Below are 18896 nucleotides of genomic sequence, written 5' to 3'. Positions count from 1 at the left end.
TGCCTGAAGTGAAGTTTGTACTAATTTCCAATTTGGGCTGCAGGGCACAGGGTAAATCAAAGGTGCTTATGCAACATGCTCTGATTGATTGGCCATACTAGATGGCCCACCACATGTTATATAAGTTAGTTTCAATAGAAAACGTTATCTAAGTTGTTTGAATGAATTCAAATTTTTGAGTACAGATCCAGGGGGAAGATCACGTGGAAAGATCATGTTGGGTTGACAGGAGCAGGAGTCTTATGATGACAGCTGCCATTGTTAATGAATGCTTTCCAGGCTTCATGATTCTAAATGTAATTTCCCAACTTACAGATGTTCCGCATTGCCGGACTTCATTAATGATGGCATCTTCAGTTCGGAAAGTAAATCGGTCCTCAGAGATTGCTGTAGTATAACCTTTGTCAACAATAGACCAAATCCTTATCTGTCGACCCTGAAATACTACGTTGCTCTCCTTAACTTCTGATATGGTGAAATTGCTCCTTAATCTTTGCCTTGTCCTTACCTTTATGGTACTTTTTGCTGGTGTGCCAACATGCAAACTCGGTTACGGAAATCGTCTACAGGTTTTATTATTGTGAGAATTGACGCAAGACAAGACCGTTTTTGGTGGGATCTCTGATGGAATGATGTCAACTACTCTCGTGCTTATTTAAAAGAAATCTCTGCATCGATTTGCAAGACATCTTCCCTGTATGCCGGCTAACTATAAAAGCAACAAGGCTGTCACTCATCATGGCTGTTGTTGGCAATGCATCAACCGGTCAACGCAAGGTCTGTTAGCAATCCGTATGAAGGTATGGAAGTAATTGAAGGTATCCTGGACGGAACAGATCTCATCATATTGGAGTGGCTTTAGCAGAGAGCAGCAATCATAGAGTATGAGTTTGCGAAGAGAGAATGCTGGCATAATTTGTGAATCTTCTGTGGACGCGTATCTCAACAGAATACTAAAGGGCTAGTTAAGACAGTTGTCGTTAAAGCGTGTATTTCGGATCCAAATTTCAGAGTGCAGAGGCTAGAATTATTTGCAGATTCAAACTCTCCAAAGCTAGTTCAAAGTGTAAGCAACTCGAAGAGCAAGTAGCAGTATAAGGAAGCACACGTAAGTTCACAGACTATTACTAGCAAAGGTTTGAAAAGATTAGTAAAAGAGATGGATCTTATAGCCCTATGTATATTTTGTAATGTTAGTTCGGCCGCTACACATTTCGCGGAACCGGTTTAGAACTCTCATGACTTTCGAGGGCTCCTACTGTCCTTTCCTCGCTTCTTTCCCCTCTGACTTTCACATTCACTGAGTAAAAATTGCTTTCGGTAATAGAAACATCTAGCTCTTCGGTCTTCAGACCTGTTTCGAATACGTCTCCCCGCGTGTCATTGCGACTAATGCCATTTGGAAATTCTCAGTCGTGTGCAGTATACTCTGTTTAGCATGTTGCATATTCTGCGCGAGAACCATTCAATCTATGTATTGGACAATGATTGCAGGGAACGAAATAGAATTGAGAGTATAACGCTCTAATAGGGCCAACACTAAAATCTACATTCCGTATACTACTTATCCCTGATGCCAAGTTGGAATGGTTTCCAAAAAAAAAAAAAATGGTCACCATAACCTTTGACTTGACTTCGCTCGGGACAGCCTCAGGGGATGGCGGATAAGAGTCAATCTTTCCACCCTCTTCAATGATCCTCGTGCGATCACGAACAGTCCAGGGCTCGCACATAGGGATCTGGCTGCCTGCAATTCTTAGATAGTTGCTTGATTACCGAGTCTCTGCGCGCATGCAGTGACTCATCCTTCGAGCCTGAACAAGCAGAAACATGAAAAGCAAAAGATGATAACGACTTTTTCGTTTTGGTTCGATATCTAAGCGGGTTCTATCTTCATTCAACATGACTTTGCGCGAAGCCATGCAGCAAGGGGGCCAAAGAATTGAGTCTCTCTCAACTCAGGACGCTCGCAAAAAGACAAAAGAGAACTATCCCGCAGAGCCTTGGTTGTTCCAGTTGCACGTAGTAGTTTTGCTTGATCAACAGGGCAAATGTAAGGTGGTTGTCTGGCATCTTCTTGGATCGAGCCAGTGCCTTGCATACAACAGGCGTAATATACACAATGATCAATGCCAAAACAATGGCCAAGCTCATGGCTAGCTGTTCTACAAATTCGACCAAGCCATAGCGCAGCAAGGGATTCTTCTGTCCAGTCTAAGGCTGCCAGGGAACGACCGACCGAAAAGGCCATGCCTAAGGGGGTTGAGGGTGGTTCATTCGGACAACTTGACTCCTGGTTTGTCTGTGCTTTTGCTGAGTGAGACTTTTTCTGACGTTTCGTCCTGGGCTCAGAAAGAGAACAGCATGTAGACATATACTCCGCACAATGCGACAGGGGCCAAGCGTGGAGACGGTCAACCGATTGGAAAGCATCTAGAACTGGATTATATCGTGCATTTGAGACCACTGCTACTCGGCTTCCACCATATGCACGACCGCATACAAATATGTCTTCATCATTCTCGTACAAATCGTGGTCTGTTAAGAGTAGAAGCGCATAGGCGTCTTTTGGGAGCATGCTGATTGCAGCATCGAGAAGATCGTCAAGATTTAGTTGCCTGGAGTATATGCCATCAGGGCATGCTCGAGTGCGTATACCCACACATTCATCCGCGACCCTTAGTCCGACATATTGGGGGTCTGGAAGGGGTCTTTTTGACTTTTGGGATTCTTCCCATGACATGAACTCTGGCGGTGACTGGGTCAGAGCTTTGATTGGCAACCCATGGTAGAATGATGCCAAATAATCGCAAATATCCAGGAACTTGGGTGTGGGGACAAATGGTGTCTCTCCACCATCACGAGGCATGCTCCAGGACTTCATGAAGCTAACTTCATCGCCCACCAGTGGTGCGGGCACTACATAAACTGTTCTGCGTTTTCCGGTGACTGGGTTTCGTTCTTCTTCACGAAACCATTCTTGATAGCTCTGTGGAGGGCACTCAGGGTCCTCTGAAAGGTCGTCACCGGGTAAAATCAAGGGGGGAGGAAAGATTTCAGGATTATCGACCATACATTTCACCTCTGGGAGCAGGGCTTCTGTGGGTTCCCCCGCGGCCAGTCTTTCTGCTTTATCAGGTCGCTTGAACCCCACCGTTCTAGCATGAGGGGAAGACGTGTAGCAGATGGACGAGTGAGTGCAAGCCGACGACATAGTTCAGTTTCTCGCAGATATAGCGTTGGCTTTCTTTACAGGAAGTGAACAGATTTATTTAAATCTGCGGCTCTTTGGTGGGTCCCATGACCCCATTCTTTTAATGCCCCACTTGTCAACCTAGAGGGAAAGATGGTGCTATAGATTTACATTCTGGTATGACATAAAGATGGCAAGTGGCTGAGTAAAGTGGGATGATAGTGCGACCGAATGACACTGGAATGTAGTGCATTGCAAGACCGTCAAGATGCGGTCGTTTATATCAAGCCCTACCTAGAGATATTTATGATAACAAGCCCGACTCCATGATCAATTGCCCGATCAATTAATCATCGAACGTACTTTCTAGACACCTCCACCATATAGCAATGAACGTTTTTAATTAGGAACTAGCACCGATACCTGCGGTTCAGGGGGCAACTACAAACTCGCCTTGGAGATGTGGAACATGAGACTTTGCAATAGAGTACCGAGATACGCAAACATCGGTCTGATCAACAATGTGACTAGAGAGTTTTACCAGAGAAATATCAAAATCGTCAGACTTCTACACACGATCTTCCTTCTCCGATCAAGCTGAATTAATATATGCGCCCTTCATCCCAAACAGACTATCTGCGACCGTCATGCATCATGCCTCTTGTAAGGTTTCAATTTCCTTTGTAGCTTTCATAACCCTCTCGATCATACTATCGAGGTCGGCTGTGGTTATGATGTTTTCCCTCTTTTCCCACCCAAGCTCGACCGGAAGCCGTTCTTTTTCTATACAGACGATATGTTAGACATCAACCAGTTTCTCAAGGGCGTTGGCATACCTACCAAATAGGTACTCGATCCAGGTTTTGTTAACAGTTCCCGAGATCTTGTCACCGAATACAAGGATATAAGTAGCTGTCTGTGCATAGCTGAACCGAAGACGGAACCCGGAGAGGTCAAAGGTAGGGTTGGTAGCCTTGGACCTGTTTACCCCTGCTAGACGGGCTTTCGCTCCTAAATGCAGGTCGATTAGGGGTTCGGTCCAATATGACTTCACTTGGTCGAAAAGGGTCTGGTTGAAGGAATGGTTGTCTCCGAAGTAGTAGTCTCCGCGGCTGAACACGTTAGGTGGTTTGCTTCCTTACTAGGTCGGGGAGTAGTTTTCACGTAGGATTCCCACGTACCTCAGACTGCCATCGTGCTCTATGATGTTGTGATGATCCAAATCGTCGAGAGAATAGGTAGTCGCATTAGGTTTGAGGTTCGTCTTCAATGCCGCTGCGAAGAGTGTTTCCGAAAGCTCTTTATCCACATGTAGAGCGTCCATTGCACGAATTGTATCTTGCTCGGTAATATCTTTTCCATTGTGTTGGAGAATGTCATGGTTGGCGAGTGCATTCAGCACCGGGCATGGACTGCGGACTGTATGTCGTTAACCTTCGCATTTATACATCGACGAAATCGAGGCTCACCATCGTTTGGCCCAGGTGGTGACCAGGGTATCTCCTGGGGTACTGCATTTGCGAGTGCAGCAGATAGCACCAGTAGAAACAGCCTCATCCTGTTGTTTTCTCTGATCCTTAGCTCAAGAATTCAGGTGGACTTTGGGCCCAAATATATGCCTAGGTGCAGAACTAAGGATGAGAGCAATTGACAATCCAAATCATTTCATTGGCCTATGCAAGAAGTAAGGGGTGTTCTACTCGTAGTCATCATGCATGCTCAAGCCTCACATGCCCTGAAATATGCAATAATCCTGCAAGAAACATGTCATTCCGACCTGTCACAAAAACAAAAGAAAAGCAAAATTCCAAAAGCAGAGACTGGTTAAGTGTCGGATTGGTCTTTGATAGCCAGCCTCCAATTCACATAATGTCAGAAACTACGAAGCACTGCAGCATGTACCTACTTGGAGAGCTCAAAATGAAGGAATCACCACGCAGTACACTAAATTCTGTTAATTGATATAGAATGGCTCCTCGATCTGCTTATATATAAGAAATAATTAATATTCTCTCAGTCCACGCACTGTTGCATTACCCTAGACCCAAAGTCCCATGGAAAGATTCCGCAGGCAAACAATTTGAAGCAGAAATTAAGTCGGATAGTCGGATTTCCCAAATAGGAAAAGACCGCTCCGCCGCGCTGCCGAAACAGCATCCGACTTGTTTCGCATCAGGATTGCTCTTGAAGTATATTCAGTGTGACTATAAAATATATTGACCTGGACTATCTCATCGCACGGTAGATATCCAATACCAAATTGAGTCGGCTGGAACGAGCACTGCTGAACACTGGTATATCTTCCTCGGAAAGTTAAAAATGGCTCCTGCAGCAGAACCAGCAATAGGGCAGAGTCACTCATATCGCAGTGGTGATCCACAGCTCGCCGTTGTGGACGAGGAAGCAGAGCAGCCTCCCAAGTTCGACGACCCATACCAGGAACGCCGATACTTGAAACACCGCCTTACTCTTGCCTTTCGAATCTTCGCGAAGTTTGACCTTTCAGAGGGAGTTGCCGGCCACATTACAGTTAGAGATCCGGTGGATCCAACTAGTTTCTGGGTCAATCCGTTTGGTGAGATCGAATCTATCTGCTAGCCACAACTATTCGACGAGGCAAATGCTGATTGATGGCCTCAGGAATGCACTTTTCTTTGATTGAAGATGCCGATCTTATCCGTGTCGACCACTCTGGCAATGTAGTTGAGGGAGGGAACAACAAACGACTCAATTACGGTAGGTCTATTTTACCTAACTTTGGTCTGTTTCATTTTCCGGTAGAAGAAAGCGGGAAGGCATATTTGTTCCTAATTTCTGACATTCCTAGCCGCTTACGCCATCCATGCGGAGACCCACAAAGCTCGACCCGACGTCTTATGTGCTGCACACTCACATAGCCTTTATGGAAGAGCTATGTGTACGACAGGAAAGACCCTGGACATGCTAACGCAAGATTTCTGTGTATTTTGGAACGACCATGTGCTGTACTCCAACTTCGCTGGTCTCGTCCTGGCTACAGCGGAGGGAAAGGCGATTGCTGCAGCCCTGGGGAATAAAAAGGCGGCATTGTTAGGCAATCATGGACTGATGACCGTGGGCCCGAGCATTGAGGCTACAGTTGCCTGGTTTGTGTTACTAGAAAAGTGCTGCCAAATCCAGCTTGCGGCAGATGCAAGCGCCGCAGGCACTGGCAGGTCGCTGGTGACAATCGGGGAAGATGAGGCACAGGCCACGTGGGAAGCAGTTGGTACTATAGGCAATGGCTATTTTCAAGGGTTGCCATTATTCCAGGTTGCTGAACGAGAGTTTGGGGAGAGGACTTTGCTGGGTAGGGGAATTGTGCCGTGGAACGCGGCCTGAGTAGTTAGCGTTTGAATTGCTTTATATTACAATAATACCTGAACTGCTATTTCCCACGATAGCCACTATCCTATGAGAATATAGCAGCTCATTCAAGATATGATTACAAAAATGTATTCCATAGCTACGATAGACGAGCTGATCAATGTAGACAAGCTCGTTGAGTGCGCAGGACTCAAGAACACCGCCCTTGACTGTTTGCCAATAATCTATCCAAATGTGAATCTGTGTCCATTGATTTCCATTTGCCATATTGGACATCTCGAGACACGCAGTGGTGGGATGCAAGCAGTTGGCCATTTTGCTAACGTTGTTGTTGCGGCGTTTTCCTAAATGGGATATCCGCCAGATGACCCCAATCTCGATCGACTTGTCTGGGTCATGGAAGGTCTGCGGCTTTGGGGAACATCTATTGGTTTCCCCACGGAGTTCAAAGGTTTCTCTTGAGTGTGGGGTTTTACGGCAATAATGACGGTCCTAAGCTCAGACCTTCTCTACATAATAGATGATGGATTTAAATATGGTGCAGCCTGTGCAACCTGTCCGCTACCAGATTACCACGCCACTCCGTTTGGCACTATCAGGATTACAAAATGTCTTCAGAATCAAAAAGCTGCGCCATACACATGGAGTCGACTTCTCCGGCTGATCTCAAAATTGGCGGAAAGGATGAGAATGATGGGCTTGGTACGCCGAGCACTATTATTGAGGATGAAACTAACAAGCGATTGCTACGAAAAATTGATATGCGTCTAATGCCTGTGGTATGACTCCTCACCTCTCTTTTTGCTATTTCCCTACGTATCCCTACTATCCCCAAAAAGCCCTTTTTTCGGAATAGCTTACCATGGGCGGAAGATGTGCTTTACGTATGCGCTTCAATATTACGACAAGGCACTCCTGAGCCAGGCGGCTATCTTCGGGCTTCGAGATGACTTGGACCTTCAAAGCGGCCTAAGATACTCGTGGGTGTCTTTGATCTTTTACTTCGGCTACATGGCCGGCTGCTACCCGGTAAGTGTTAAGACTTAGCGAAGCCTACCCAGCCAAACTTCTAATATATCATGCCTCCATCTGCTTCTAGATCACTTGGGTTTCCCAGAAGTTTACGGTGGCTCGAGTCTGCCCCATCATATGTATTCTGTGGTCCGCAATAGTTCTCTGCACCCCCGCCTGCTCCACATACACCGGTATCTTGATCAACCGTTTCATGCTGGGCGTGATCGAGAGCGGAGTATCACCCGCGTTCATGCTCTGCACAGGGACGTGGTATACACATCCTGAGCAGGTGTTACGCTCTTCATTGTGGTACTCATTCAGCGGAGGCTCGAATATCATATCACCGCTTATCAACTACGGCCTCGGCCACATAACCAGCGGCTCCTTGCATCCGTGGCAGTACATGTACCTCATTGCGGGTTTGGCAACTCTAGCATGGGGCATAGCACTGTTCTTCATGTTCCCAGGAAGCCCTCAAACAGCGAAGGGGTTCACAGCGGAGGAACGTATGTTGCTACTGGAGAGAGTTCGTGCGAACAACGCCGGCGCAGAAAGCCGAGCTTTCAAGGGGTACCAGTTTCGCGAGGCGCTTTGCTCGTATCATTTCTGGGGTATATTTCTCCTGTCGATCCTGTCTAGCATTGGTAGTGGAGCGGTCACTACATTCGGGTCCATTATCTTCAACGGCATGGGGTTCTCTACCTTTGAGTCTCTACTGCTTAACATTCCGATCGGTGCTTTAGCTTTCATCTGTGTCCTAGGATCAGGGTACATTGGCCGGAAGTACCCCAACGCACGCCTCCATACAGTTTCAGCATCATGTATTCCGGTTATCGTTGGAGGTTGCATGCTGTAAGTTCTTATCAACGTGAAATATCCTTAACCCCTCATTCGTTACTCTAGATTCCCCCTCCCCCCGCTGACATTATCACTGTGCTTAGTTGGAGGCTTCCATCTTCAATGACCGCTGCCAGAATTGTTGGTTTCTACCTTATTAACTTCTTTTCCGCGGCCTGGATACAGTGTATTGCCATGGGTACCTCTAATGTAGCAGGATACACCAAGAAGGCGACTATGGCTGCCGGGACCTTTATAGGATATTCCCTGGGCAATATTATTGGACCTTTGACTTTCGACGCGTAGGTCCTATAGCATCGACCCTGAAATTCCACACCCCAGCTAACGATATATGTTGCAGAAGATACGCACCGCGATATGACCCCGGGTTCGAGGCTCTGATCATATGTTTCGCCATCGCTTTGGTCTTATCCCAGGTTTTCCGCGCGCTCATGGCTCTGCAGAATCATAGGCGGGACCAAAGGTTTGGCCCTCCTACTGCGGAATGCGGATTGCAAGATCTCACAGACAAGGAGAACAAGTCATTCCGGTATCCTCTTTGAGTAGAATATGTGGTAATATTGGTGCCGCTAGTACCGGGGATTTAGACTGTCTGGTTTATTGAGTGTACCGATGGTGCAAGATATGAGACACGCATACGGAGTTGAAGTGTGTCAATATGGTAATCACACAGTGCAGATATAGGTAATTATCTAGAAGCAGGGGGTTAACTAGATGGCCTATGTGCTAGCACAAGTTTATCTATGACAAGGATGGAGTCAGTCCTGCGGCAATTTCAATGTAGTGCAGACTAGCTAAGCTTCGGTAGGATATACGGATTGAAGGTATTCTAAAGAACAATTCACTTTGTAGTAATCTTGTAATTAGACTTACAAGGCAGTGGAACCTGCTATAAGCATTATACCCTGCGACACTATATAACAATCCATGCCTCAACGGCATATGCGGGGAAGGTGGGTATTTGGCACGGAATTATGCCGCCCCACCTCGGTAATGACAATAATTATACTAAGTCTAAGTCCTCTTAGACACCTGTTCTTCCTCTGTTCATACCACGAGTTAAAATGATAATCAAGCTCAATGTCCAACAACGATACCTCCTTAACATTCCTTGAGGTAAACCAAACTCGGTCTCCAGGAGGAGAGAAGCTGAAGCGCGGGTACCAATCGTGCGACAACTGCCGGGAGAAAAAGAAGAAGTGCGAGCCATCTAGCAAGCAAGGATCTACGTGTCTGCGGTGTGAGCAAGAGCTGAAGGTGTGCTCTACGACATATCAGAGAAAGAGGCGAAAGCTCCAAACCTCAACATGCGGCATCCAGGATCTGGCTTCATGTCAGGGTAGAATCCTTCACTAATTCCACTCTATTCTCATCGCAATTATCTGACCGATTACCTAGAGACTCCTCCCCCTAGGAATGAGGATATGAGGCCATCCTCAAGATATGAAGTTCGTGAAACCCAAGATTTAGCTATGACTCCTACCCAGTCATTCGTGGGTAGGATGACGAGTAGAACGACAGACACACAATTTCTCCCCGTCCAGCCTCGTACAAAAAGTCGAATATTATCCACGCGTCTTCTCGATGCATGTGGAACATTGGATCTGCTGGCAGAGACTGAACAAGAAGAAAACCTACAAGGAGCTCCGCTGACTCCTTCTGAGCACCACTCACAAGTTGGTATGAGTGTGAATGTAACGGAGGAACAGCTCAACCCTGAACCCAACTACCAAAGTCCCCGAGAATGGAACGGGTTTATTCTTATCAAGCGAGGCATCTTGCAAGGAGCAGAAGTAGTGAATTACCTCGATTTTTATTTCCAGCATCTGTGGCCCCTGTTTCCCGTTGTCCCAGAGTATCTCGCGAATCGAGACCACTACATTTCTATGGCCCAAGCTGAGCCAGTGTTGGTAATAAGCCTCGTTGCGCTGGCTTCAAGATATCACCCGTTAGAGGGAGTGAACGGCGAACTCCGATCGGAAAGAGTTCATTGGCGTGTTTGGTCACTCGTACAACAGCTCTTTCAATCGGCCATGTGGGGTTCGACTTCGATGCGGAAGCCCGGTGCCATCGCAGCTCTGCTCATTTTTATAGAATGGCACTGCCGACCGATTAATTGCGAGGATTTCGATACCGGCCTGGACGTCTCAAGTCTTTTTGTATCTCAGAACCAATCATCAGGCGCTCAACACAGTGCTCGATGGACTGACGATATTGACCCTGCTTGCTCCTCCAAAAGTCAAACAAATGTTGAAGGTCTACCGAAGAGACTAAACCTAGTGGCACCAGCCTACAGAAGCCACATGATGTCCTGGTATGGCGAAACTCCGACATCACGAACTGCGTGAGTGGTCACTGACTTCTATAATAGGACTCTTCTTTCAACTGCTGTTTCCCTTGCTCAGGAGATAGGCTGCTTTAGTCAAGATGTGCTGACCAACACTATAACGGCAAGGCAGGAAGCTGTATCTGGCTCTGTACGATTAGAGTGGAATCGGACTCTATGTACCTTTATCCACCTGACCGATCAGAACCTGTCACTCCGTCTTAGACTCGAACCGCAGTTGCCAGGTACCAGGTGCGGCAATATGATTAATCAACTTCACCAGAGCTTCAGCATTGATAGCTTCTGGGAAAGTGCAATTGAACTGGCCACTCACACAGGTAAGGCACGGGAACTATTATACTGTTGGAGAAGTGGTGAACTCGGCGTCCAATCTCCTGTGCTGACCGCCTCGTGGGAGAGGTTCAGAAGAGGTCTTGATCGGTGGAACAAGCAACATGCTCCCATGAGCAACGGTACATTGATCCAGTCTTATTTTAAGTCGATGCGAAATGTTTGCTAATGGTAACCCAGAGCGCGATTTATCATTGCGCAGTGTATGTCTCCGTCTAGATTATTTTTACATCCGGCTTTGTGGTCTTAGTCCAGCAGCCCATGTCTTTCAGGGTTCATCTGGAGACTATCAGAGAGAGCCCTACATGTCAATGTTGTCAGAACTTTCTGATGATGCTGTTAAGGCGTCGGTTGATCTCCTGAATTGTGTGACCCACGATCTTCCTCTGTCAACATTGTTCAAGTACGTCGGTGTCAGGTATTGGCTGTACATCGTCTGTGCCTCTTTATTTCTTCTGAAGGTCCGTCCCATCCCTGCCAAATCACAAATACATCTGTATAATAATCACATTGGCATAGGCAACACTAAGAGTGGAGGAGCGACTGGAAGACGGTCACCCACATATCCTACTGATACGTCAAGCTGTGCGAGCAGTCAAAGAGAATGCTCCAGATGACATGCATATGTCCCAGCGTTATGCAACCCTACTGGATGTCTATGTTAACGCAGCTCTACGATCCCCACCATCCGCGGTTATATCGCAAGACATTTTCGGGTTGGAGTTCGACGACTCCAGCACCTCGAACTGTGACCATTTTCAAGGCTCTACACTCGATCAGGTGAGCAACATAATGTACGACTTCAGTTTCTCCAACTACCTGCCGGATATGGTGGGCCTGAACGACATATTTAGCTTTCTTCCCCCGGGGAGCGATTGATAACAAACGTTCAAAATAAGAACTTACATCAATCTCACAAGGAACAGTTGGCGGCGTTGATGATCCATCAAACAGATACGAGTAATGCATGACCTAGAGATGACTGCACTATCGGCAAAAATTACCCCTAAAACTGTAGATCCTGTCCCTCGCGCGCCGCAATAAGTTTACTACAAATGGCGTTAATCTTCATGTATCTATCAAAATTATCCACACCGATAGTAAATGGATTTGAGGTACGCTGGGCGCGATGTGCCAGGATATCAGCATGGAACAGAGCATGGTCGGCGACTTGGTGGTTGGAAAGAAGCGTGTCAACCCCTCCACCTCGGCAAATATCTGCAAATTTATACTGAGATCGGACCTTTTGCGCTCGAGATGCTGCGTCCTTGGGCGTACCCGTGCCTCCCGATAACCCAGCCATGTGCTGTTGGCCTTGATCAGAGACGGGAAATATCAATGATAAACAGCCAGGGGTATGTCCTGGCGTGAGAACGATATGGAAGTCCACTCCTCCCACTCTCAACTTATCCCCATCTGCTAATATCCTATCTTTCGTAGGGACTGGCGGAGTAGCATTTGTTCCCATTGCAGCCATGCTTTCCCAAGCCGCCTCGGAAGCATACACGGCGGGCTTGAACGTATCCTGTAGATATTTTGCGCCCCCATAATGATCGGCGTGCTCGTGGGTGATAATCACATACTTGATGTCACTTGCATTGAATCCGAAGGACTGCAATCCGGGCAATAGGATTGCCTTAATCTCATCCTCATTGTCTAGAGTATCGATGAGGACGATTCCCTCAGTGGTGTTGTAAGCCCAGGCGGAGACACCGCTGTGGCCAACAAAGAATAGACCTTCAAATGGTGAGAATGGTCGCACGTACCCAGAAGGGAAGGTAAAAAGAGGTGGATAAAGTTGCTGAGTAATGCATTGATCTTGAAAGTATTGGTGGATGGAGCCTTCCAAGGCTAGAGCTGCCGCTTCATTCAGATACCAGGTGACATTCTCAGTTTGTTCGTTGGGGAACGTGGGGGGTTTGAAAAATTGATTCAAGGGTGTCAGTTGGCCCAGGACTGGAGATGACCACAGGCTCATAAGAGTGATAAGGACAGTTAAGGTGTTCATTGTAGATGGCACTTGTTATTTCTCTTTAGTGCAAGACATCCCAACTCTGTAGTATCGATCCCAATGTTATATTTATAGTTTATTTCCCATACTGGATGAATATTACGAGAAAGTAGCCCTAGGAGAAAGGATTCTAATGACGCATGGCTCTTTGCCCTGTCGGATATTGACCATCTGGTTAGCTTGTCGGAGCGGATAGAATCTAGTGCGCCGCGCAACCTGTCAATACTATCTCCGCATGAATCACCCCCGCGGGTCCAAGACGGTGCGAGTGGGAGGGGAACCGCTGGGGGTAATTTGAAAAGTACATATTGTGATTTTATTATTGTCCTTGTCTCATGTAGGTTGGTCCGCTGGTCGGGTTTTTGGCAGGCTGACCCGCAGAGATTGAGTGCCAAGTGGTACAGCTTCCCCGCTGGGCACGACCCGCTACAATTTCCTATGGAGCTACGGAGTATCATGGCGCGAACCACACTTTAACTGGACCCCGTAGTGGTTACCATATTATGATCACTGATAGAGCCATCACTATGCTATAAGAAGCTAGTTACTCTATATTTTTGTAAAATTTTCTAGAGCCTGTTGGGGTTGGAGGAGTGATAATAAGAGCCTACCTCTCTAGTACTGACTCGTAGTAACTTCCAAAGCACAAGATTAACTGTAGATTGGTTCTTAGTGGCTGGTCTCCAATATATCGGAGTACAGAGTAGTCACAATTTTGTGACCTGTATGTTTAGTCAGCCTCCTTGGCAATGGAAAATATTTCAGAAAACGTCCATAGATACGCTACGTTATCGTCTACCACACATCCTTTCCTACCAAGTAGCGACTAGCAACCCATCTCGAGATCATTGACATATCAGCAGTGAGCCTCGCTGGTAAATATTATCGACAGCTCAGGTATGAGCACCTTATAGGATTGTCTGCTTCAGACTCTGCATTGGCATTGATCCATCTGAAGTTCCGATCTTGTGACATCCGATACCCTAAGGGGATGCCAAGACCTACCTCATCATTTTATATTACCGAGGTCTATGGGATCGACAAAGGTCATTGAGAAACAATATGCTTGTCGTCTCTCTTTGAACTTCTTTCTCGTCCTTTCCTTCTGTCAGTGTTGGATGATATCCGTTGACCTGCTGGTGCAATCTCCGACGAATTTTTTCAGGCCACGGTTACATCCACCTAACCAATCTCCGACTAGTTCGTGCGCTACGACGGCACTAGTGTCGTGAAACTGGTCGAGATGGCGCTAATATTATCGGCACAGGCGATACGAAAGAAGCCCGAGTTTGACCGAGTCCGCACGCCATCGTTTGGCGCACCTTGGAGAAGGACAACGCCGACCTCCTCCACTTCCCCGACCGGAACGTTCCCACAGCTTCCCACAAAACCATGACAGATTCACCCGCTCAACCAGCAACACCTGCGGTCCACCATCCCGCACGGGCCCCAGTTGCTTGTACGCAATGTAGACAAAAACGTCTAAAATGCAATTCCGGCTATCCGCAGTGCTCGCGGTGCTTGTCCGCGGGGTCCAACTGCACGTATATCCCCTCGCGCCGTGGGCAACGGCCGCCTAAAAACCGACCCGAGCTGGACTCGGTCTCGCAGCATATATCAACCTTTGCCATCCAGACCCCGCGATCCTCCTTTCTCCCCGCCACCCCGAATACGGCGCTGCCTCTCTCCCTCGCAGACACCCCGGCACCAGGCGAGGTATCGCAGCCGGTGAACCTCGCTCCCGGTCCGGCCTCGACGGCCTCCCCACTGACCAGCTTCACCACCACGGCCACCACGGCATCTCGCCTCCATTACAATGAACGTCTGGTCAACTATTACTTCAGCAACTTCCATCCCGCGCATCCCATCCTCCTCCCGCACTCCCTCTACGCCACGCAGGGTTACCCGGACTACCTCCAGGCGGTGGTGCAGTTCGTCGGCAGCCACTATGCGTCGAACCCGGTCGATTGGCAAACGCGGGAGGAAACCATCCAGGCAATCATGAGTAGCAATAGCCCGCAGACGCCCGAGATGGTCCAGGCCCGGTTGATCTGCGCCCTCGCGATCCACGCCCGATACGAGCTCATTGACTCCTTCACCATCTTCCAAGCGGCAACCGACCTGGCCATTCAACTGGGCATGGACTGCGCGAGCTTTGCCGTGCAGCATGGGAACCAGAACCACATGCTCGAGGAGAGTCTGCGGCGGACGTGGTGGGAGCTGGTCTTCAGCGAAGGCATTCTATCCGGTCTCTACCGACACCAGCGATTCACCCGTGCGACATATTTCTCCGACGTCCTCCTCCCCTGCGAGGAGACCGACTATGAGAACCTCACCATTCCCGACCCATCCAACCTCGTCTCGCTGACCCAATTCGACAAGAGAATCTTTAATCCCAACAGTGTCGAATTTTCCTCGTACTCATATCGCATCGAAGCCGTCCGCATCTTCGTCAACGTGCTTACCCTCACGGAGCCCGACTCCAACATGCGCCCGTCGCAAGTTCACGCCGTGGACCACGCCATCGCGGGGTGGATCCATCATCTCCCAGACGGGAAGGGAGATATCTTGCAACCGGACGGCAAAGGGGACGAGATGCTCTTCCAGGCGTACATGATCGTACAATACGCCAGCATGTTCTTGCATTTCCCGCGCAGCGATCTTATCTCGATGCTCCCGAATCCGGACATCGCGTGTGCACAGAACGAACCCCATGTGTCGCCAACGACTTCCCAACGTCTCCACGGGTTGAAAGCAATTGTTGCTTCCAAGTGGATTTTTAATCTGGCGGCATTGCGGCTCCCGGTGATCAAACACACGCCCTTGTTTATCTGTGCGCTGCTGAGTGCGGCGATCGTGCAGTTGTCGGCGTTATCCAAGAGGAGTCAAGACGAGAATATCGATATCACGGAGTGCTATGATTCCATGTACTTGGCGATCGGGGTGTTGAAGTCGTTCAGTAAACATTGGCCCTTAGGGCAATCTGCTTTGCAGGAACTGCAGAAGGTGGCCAGCGAGGTTTTAAAAGTGCAAACGACGACACAGGCCTTACCCGAAGACGATGGGTGGACTTGTAATATCGACTTTGAAGGGGTTCAAGGGTTATTGAATATTAATCGCGATATAGCGGGTTGAGGAAAGTTTGGTAGAGAAACTTTAGTGCCGGTGGGGATTGTGTTAGTTAGCGTGGATAAATATGCAGATTAGGTAAGACCACTAGACATAAAAAATTAGAATTAAAATCAAATCAAATCAAGCGATCCTCGAAGGTAATCGACGTAATCTTCAAGCCTCAGGAAATCATTCGGATCGTGCCATATTGCGCCAGTACTTTTGTTAAGACCGACAAACCAGGATGTCGGGGATGTTACCCGTTGAAGCGAGAAAACGGCGTCGCGTAATTTAGTAGTTTTAGCATTCTTTAGCAGCCTAGCCAGACCTTTTCTCCCTTTCCCATCCTCAACAATTTTCCAGGGTTAACGACGTGATAAACGCCACGTATGAGCAGAAAGCCAAGCTCTCCAAGCTCTCCAAGCACTTGAACGGGAGCATATAAAGGGAACGCGACCGAAGTAGCCGAGTATTTCGAGTCAATCAGGGGGAGGGGAAAAAAGTGGTATGAGAACGAGCTAAAAAATAAAATTAAAACAAAAAAAAGGCACATCATGGGTCGCTTTTCCGGCGCAGCGAGCAGACTGCATCGCACCCTGCAACTCAGCGGTGATACGGATCAGTGGAGGAATCGAGACCTGATCCCCTTGCCTCCAGGTACGATTTACCGTGGGAATGCGAAGAAGGGGGTCTATACAGCTTCTAACACCCGAGCGCAGATCGCACGACCTGGTCCAGCTGGGACTTCCTCTATCTATGGAGTACCGTCTTCTTCACCACATTCGGCTGGCAAATCACTTCCTCGCTTCTTGGTCTCGGTCTGAATGTCTGGCAATCCATTCTATGCAACATCATTACGAAATTCCTCCAGACGGCCGTGGTGTTCTGTGTCGGATGGCCCGGTGGAGTCTGGCACATTGGCTTCACGGTTAACTCCCGCTCCGTCTTTGGAATGTGGGGATCGTACGTGCCGGTCATTCTCCGTATTTTCCTGTGCATTATTTGGTATGGTGTCCAGGCCTTTACGGGTGGCCAGCTGGTGGCGATTATCCTGTCGACAATCTTTTCCGGCTATCATCATATGGAGAACACTCTGCCGGAATCGACGCACATGACCACAAAGCAGTTCGTAGGATATGTCATCTTCAATATCAGTGAGTTCGTCTTCCTTGTTTCTCCCCCGTAATAGGAGATCTGACATGGTACAGTCTCGCTCGGACTCCTATGGGTGCCCCCTGACAAGCTGAAGAAGCCCTTTAAGCTCATCGCTAGTATCAACTTGCTCGTCATTCTGGGACTGGCGATCGGCCTGATCGCAGGTGCCCGAGGTGGCTCCCTGGGTACCCTCCAGACATCCCAGCGAACAGACAATCTCGGATGGACCTTCATCCACGGTTTCGCCGTCGTGTTCTCGGGCAACGCGGTCGGAATGGCGAGTCACAGCGATTTCTCACGTTTCGCCCGACGACCGGGGGCTCAGGTCAAGGGACAGCTCTTCTCGTTCCTGATATCCGGCAACGTCGTTCCCATCCTGGGGATCTTCGGCACTGCAGCTGCCGCCAAGATGTATGGCGATGTAAACGAACTCGGCCTGTGGAATCCACCGAATATCCTGCAAATGTGGCTAGACAACCAGTACCATAATCCGGCCATGCGAGCCGCGGCATTCTTCGTCGCGTTCGGATTAACATCGAGTATCATGGCCATGAACTCCATCGAAAACGGTGTTTCGGGCGGCATGGACATCGCCGGACTGTACCCCCGGTACTTCAACATCCGTCGAGGGTCGTATCTGCTGGCTGCGATCTCCGTGGTGATCAACCCGTGGCAGATTATCGCCAACGGGGCCATTTTCACCAACACTTTGAACAGCTTCGGAGGTGAGCTTTCTCTCAGCCACAATAACAATACTTTGAGTAAATCCCACACTAACCGCCGCTCCAGTCATTCTGTTCCCCCTCATGGGCACCATGGTCGCCGATTACTACATCGTTCGCAAGCAAAAGCTGAAGCTGTCCGACCTCTACCGCGCTGATGCGAGTAGCATCTATTGGTTCGAGGGCGGCTTCAACTGGCGTGCCTTCACGGCCTGGATGATTGGATTTGCGCCCAGTATTCCTGGCCTCGCCGCATTAAACCCACACAACACAGGGATCCCGATTGGCTTGACATATACATTCTACCTGTGGCCCATCGCGGGATTCTTTGCGTCGTTCGTGCTTCACGCTGGCTTGTGCTATCTCAGTCCCCCCAAGGGTATTGGGGCCGTGGATGAGCAAGAATTTCATGACCCAATGTATAGCGAACGGTCAGACGAGATGCAGAGCCAGACCATCACGGCGATGGAGAAGGGTCAACATCGGTAGACTATCTGTGATAGTTCCATGGCGAACGATGTGAGCTGGACCCGGGGGGGGGGCTACCTTGGTTGTACCAACCTTATAATGGATGGACGTTGTCTCCATGTTTGTAAGAAAAAAAATTTCCATTCTATGTAGTAATAATAACTCTCTCGCTTAATACATGTCATAATCTGATTCGACACACGGCGTCCTTCCTTTTCGCAGAACATCCCCGACTGTCATGTGGTACGTATACAATGAGGCAACTAGACGGCAGTAACGGCACACAAGTCACAAAAGTCATGAAGGCAACGGTTAGAACTTAAGGCTAACTTCCCGACTTCA

The 18896-nt window shown here is 48.4% G+C and overlaps 9 protein-coding genes across 9 annotated transcripts; 6 read left to right on the top strand and 3 right to left on the bottom strand.

Moving 5' to 3' along the window:
• Positions 1-1897: 1897 nt before the first annotated feature.
• BDV27DRAFT_159075 (uncharacterized protein) lies at positions 1898-3214 on the bottom strand (the record flags this gene model as incomplete). Its single annotated transcript, XM_032072817.1, has 1 exon — positions 1898-3214. One exon carries the CDS (start codon positions 3212-3214, stop codon positions 1898-1900), a length of 1317 nt encoding a protein of 438 aa, XP_031926252.1.
• A 361-nt stretch (positions 3215-3575) lies between these two features.
• Positions 3576-4750, bottom strand: BDV27DRAFT_165652 (peroxidase family protein; the record flags this gene model as incomplete). Its single annotated transcript, XM_032073990.1, has 4 exons — positions 3576-3976; positions 4034-4305; positions 4375-4612; positions 4663-4750. The coding sequence occupies 4 exons, from the start codon at positions 4748-4750 to the stop codon at positions 3846-3848; spliced, it is 729 nt and encodes a 242-aa protein (XP_031926251.1). The 3' UTR covers positions 3576-3845.
• A 762-nt stretch (positions 4751-5512) lies between these two features.
• On the top strand, positions 5513-6553 carry BDV27DRAFT_159073 (class II aldolase/adducin N-terminal; the record flags this gene model as incomplete). Its single annotated transcript, XM_032072816.1, has 3 exons — positions 5513-5768; positions 5834-5929; positions 6021-6553. 3 exons carry the CDS (start codon positions 5513-5515, stop codon positions 6551-6553), a joined length of 885 nt encoding a protein of 294 aa, XP_031926250.1.
• A 593-nt stretch (positions 6554-7146) lies between these two features.
• On the top strand, positions 7147-8952 carry BDV27DRAFT_159072 (major facilitator superfamily domain-containing protein; the record flags this gene model as incomplete). Its single annotated transcript, XM_032072815.1, has 5 exons — positions 7147-7317; positions 7412-7567; positions 7638-8404; positions 8494-8691; positions 8751-8952. 5 exons carry the CDS (start codon positions 7147-7149, stop codon positions 8950-8952), a joined length of 1494 nt encoding a protein of 497 aa, XP_031926249.1.
• A 516-nt stretch (positions 8953-9468) lies between these two features.
• BDV27DRAFT_130353 (uncharacterized protein) lies at positions 9469-9799 on the top strand. Its single transcript, XM_032067396.1, has one exon. It carries the CDS (start codon positions 9491-9493, stop codon positions 9764-9766), a length of 276 nt encoding a protein of 91 aa, XP_031926248.1. The 5' UTR covers positions 9469-9490; the 3' UTR covers positions 9767-9799.
• A 644-nt stretch (positions 9800-10443) lies between these two features.
• Positions 10444-12064, top strand: BDV27DRAFT_165647 (fungal specific transcription factor domain-containing protein; the record flags this gene model as incomplete). Its single annotated transcript, XM_032073989.1, has 4 exons — positions 10444-10724; positions 10782-11209; positions 11268-11548; positions 11607-12064. The coding sequence occupies 4 exons, from the start codon at positions 10444-10446 to the stop codon at positions 11964-11966; spliced, it is 1350 nt and encodes a 449-aa protein (XP_031926247.1). The 3' UTR covers positions 11967-12064.
• Positions 12065-12093: 29 nt separating this feature from the next.
• BDV27DRAFT_165646 (MBL fold metallo-hydrolase) lies at positions 12094-13095 on the bottom strand (the record flags this gene model as incomplete). Its single annotated transcript, XM_032073988.1, has 1 exon — positions 12094-13095. One exon carries the CDS (start codon positions 13093-13095, stop codon positions 12094-12096), a length of 1002 nt encoding a protein of 333 aa, XP_031926246.1.
• A 967-nt stretch (positions 13096-14062) lies between these two features.
• Positions 14063-16287, top strand: BDV27DRAFT_10739 (uncharacterized protein). Its single transcript, XM_032064436.1, has one exon. It carries the CDS (start codon positions 14491-14493, stop codon positions 16231-16233), a length of 1743 nt encoding a protein of 580 aa, XP_031926245.1. The 5' UTR covers positions 14063-14490; the 3' UTR covers positions 16234-16287.
• Positions 16288-16671: 384 nt separating this feature from the next.
• BDV27DRAFT_10724 (nucleobase cation symporter-1 family protein) lies at positions 16672-18863 on the top strand. Its single transcript, XM_032064431.1, has 4 exons — positions 16672-16866; positions 16929-17363; positions 17418-18089; positions 18154-18863. Exons 1-4 carry the CDS (start codon positions 16764-16766, stop codon positions 18573-18575), a joined length of 1632 nt encoding a protein of 543 aa, XP_031926244.1. The 5' UTR covers positions 16672-16763; the 3' UTR covers positions 18576-18863.
• The last annotated feature ends 33 nt before the right edge of the window (positions 18864-18896 follow it).

This window comes from Aspergillus caelatus (assembly GCF_009193585.1).
Source record: "Aspergillus caelatus strain CBS 763.97 unplaced genomic scaffold BDV27scaffold_121, whole genome shotgun sequence".
NCBI lineage: Eukaryota > Fungi > Ascomycota > Eurotiomycetes > Eurotiales > Aspergillaceae > Aspergillus > Aspergillus caelatus.
The sequence above is the reverse complement of the archived record's forward strand: the minus strand, read 5'-3'. Positions and strand labels throughout refer to the sequence as shown.

Excerpts from the sequence above, each read along its gene's own strand:
- BDV27DRAFT_10739 (XM_032064436.1), top strand. The coding sequence starts at position 14,491 with ATGACAGATTCACCCGCTCAACCAGCAACACCTGCGGTCCACCATCCC.
- BDV27DRAFT_10724 (XM_032064431.1), top strand. The coding sequence starts at position 16,764 with ATGGGTCGCTTTTCCGGCGCAGCGAGCAGACTGCATCGCACCCTGCAA. Across the intron at positions 16,867-16,928 it reads CCTGATCCCCTTGCCTCCAG|ATCGCACGACCTGGTCCAGC; the intron begins GTACGATTTACC and ends ACCCGAGCGCAG. Across the intron at positions 17,364-17,417 it reads ATATGTCATCTTCAATATCA|TCTCGCTCGGACTCCTATGG; the intron begins GTGAGTTCGTCT and ends GACATGGTACAG.
- BDV27DRAFT_130353 (XM_032067396.1), top strand. The coding sequence starts at position 9,491 with ATGTCCAACAACGATACCTCCTTAACATTCCTTGAGGTAAACCAAACT.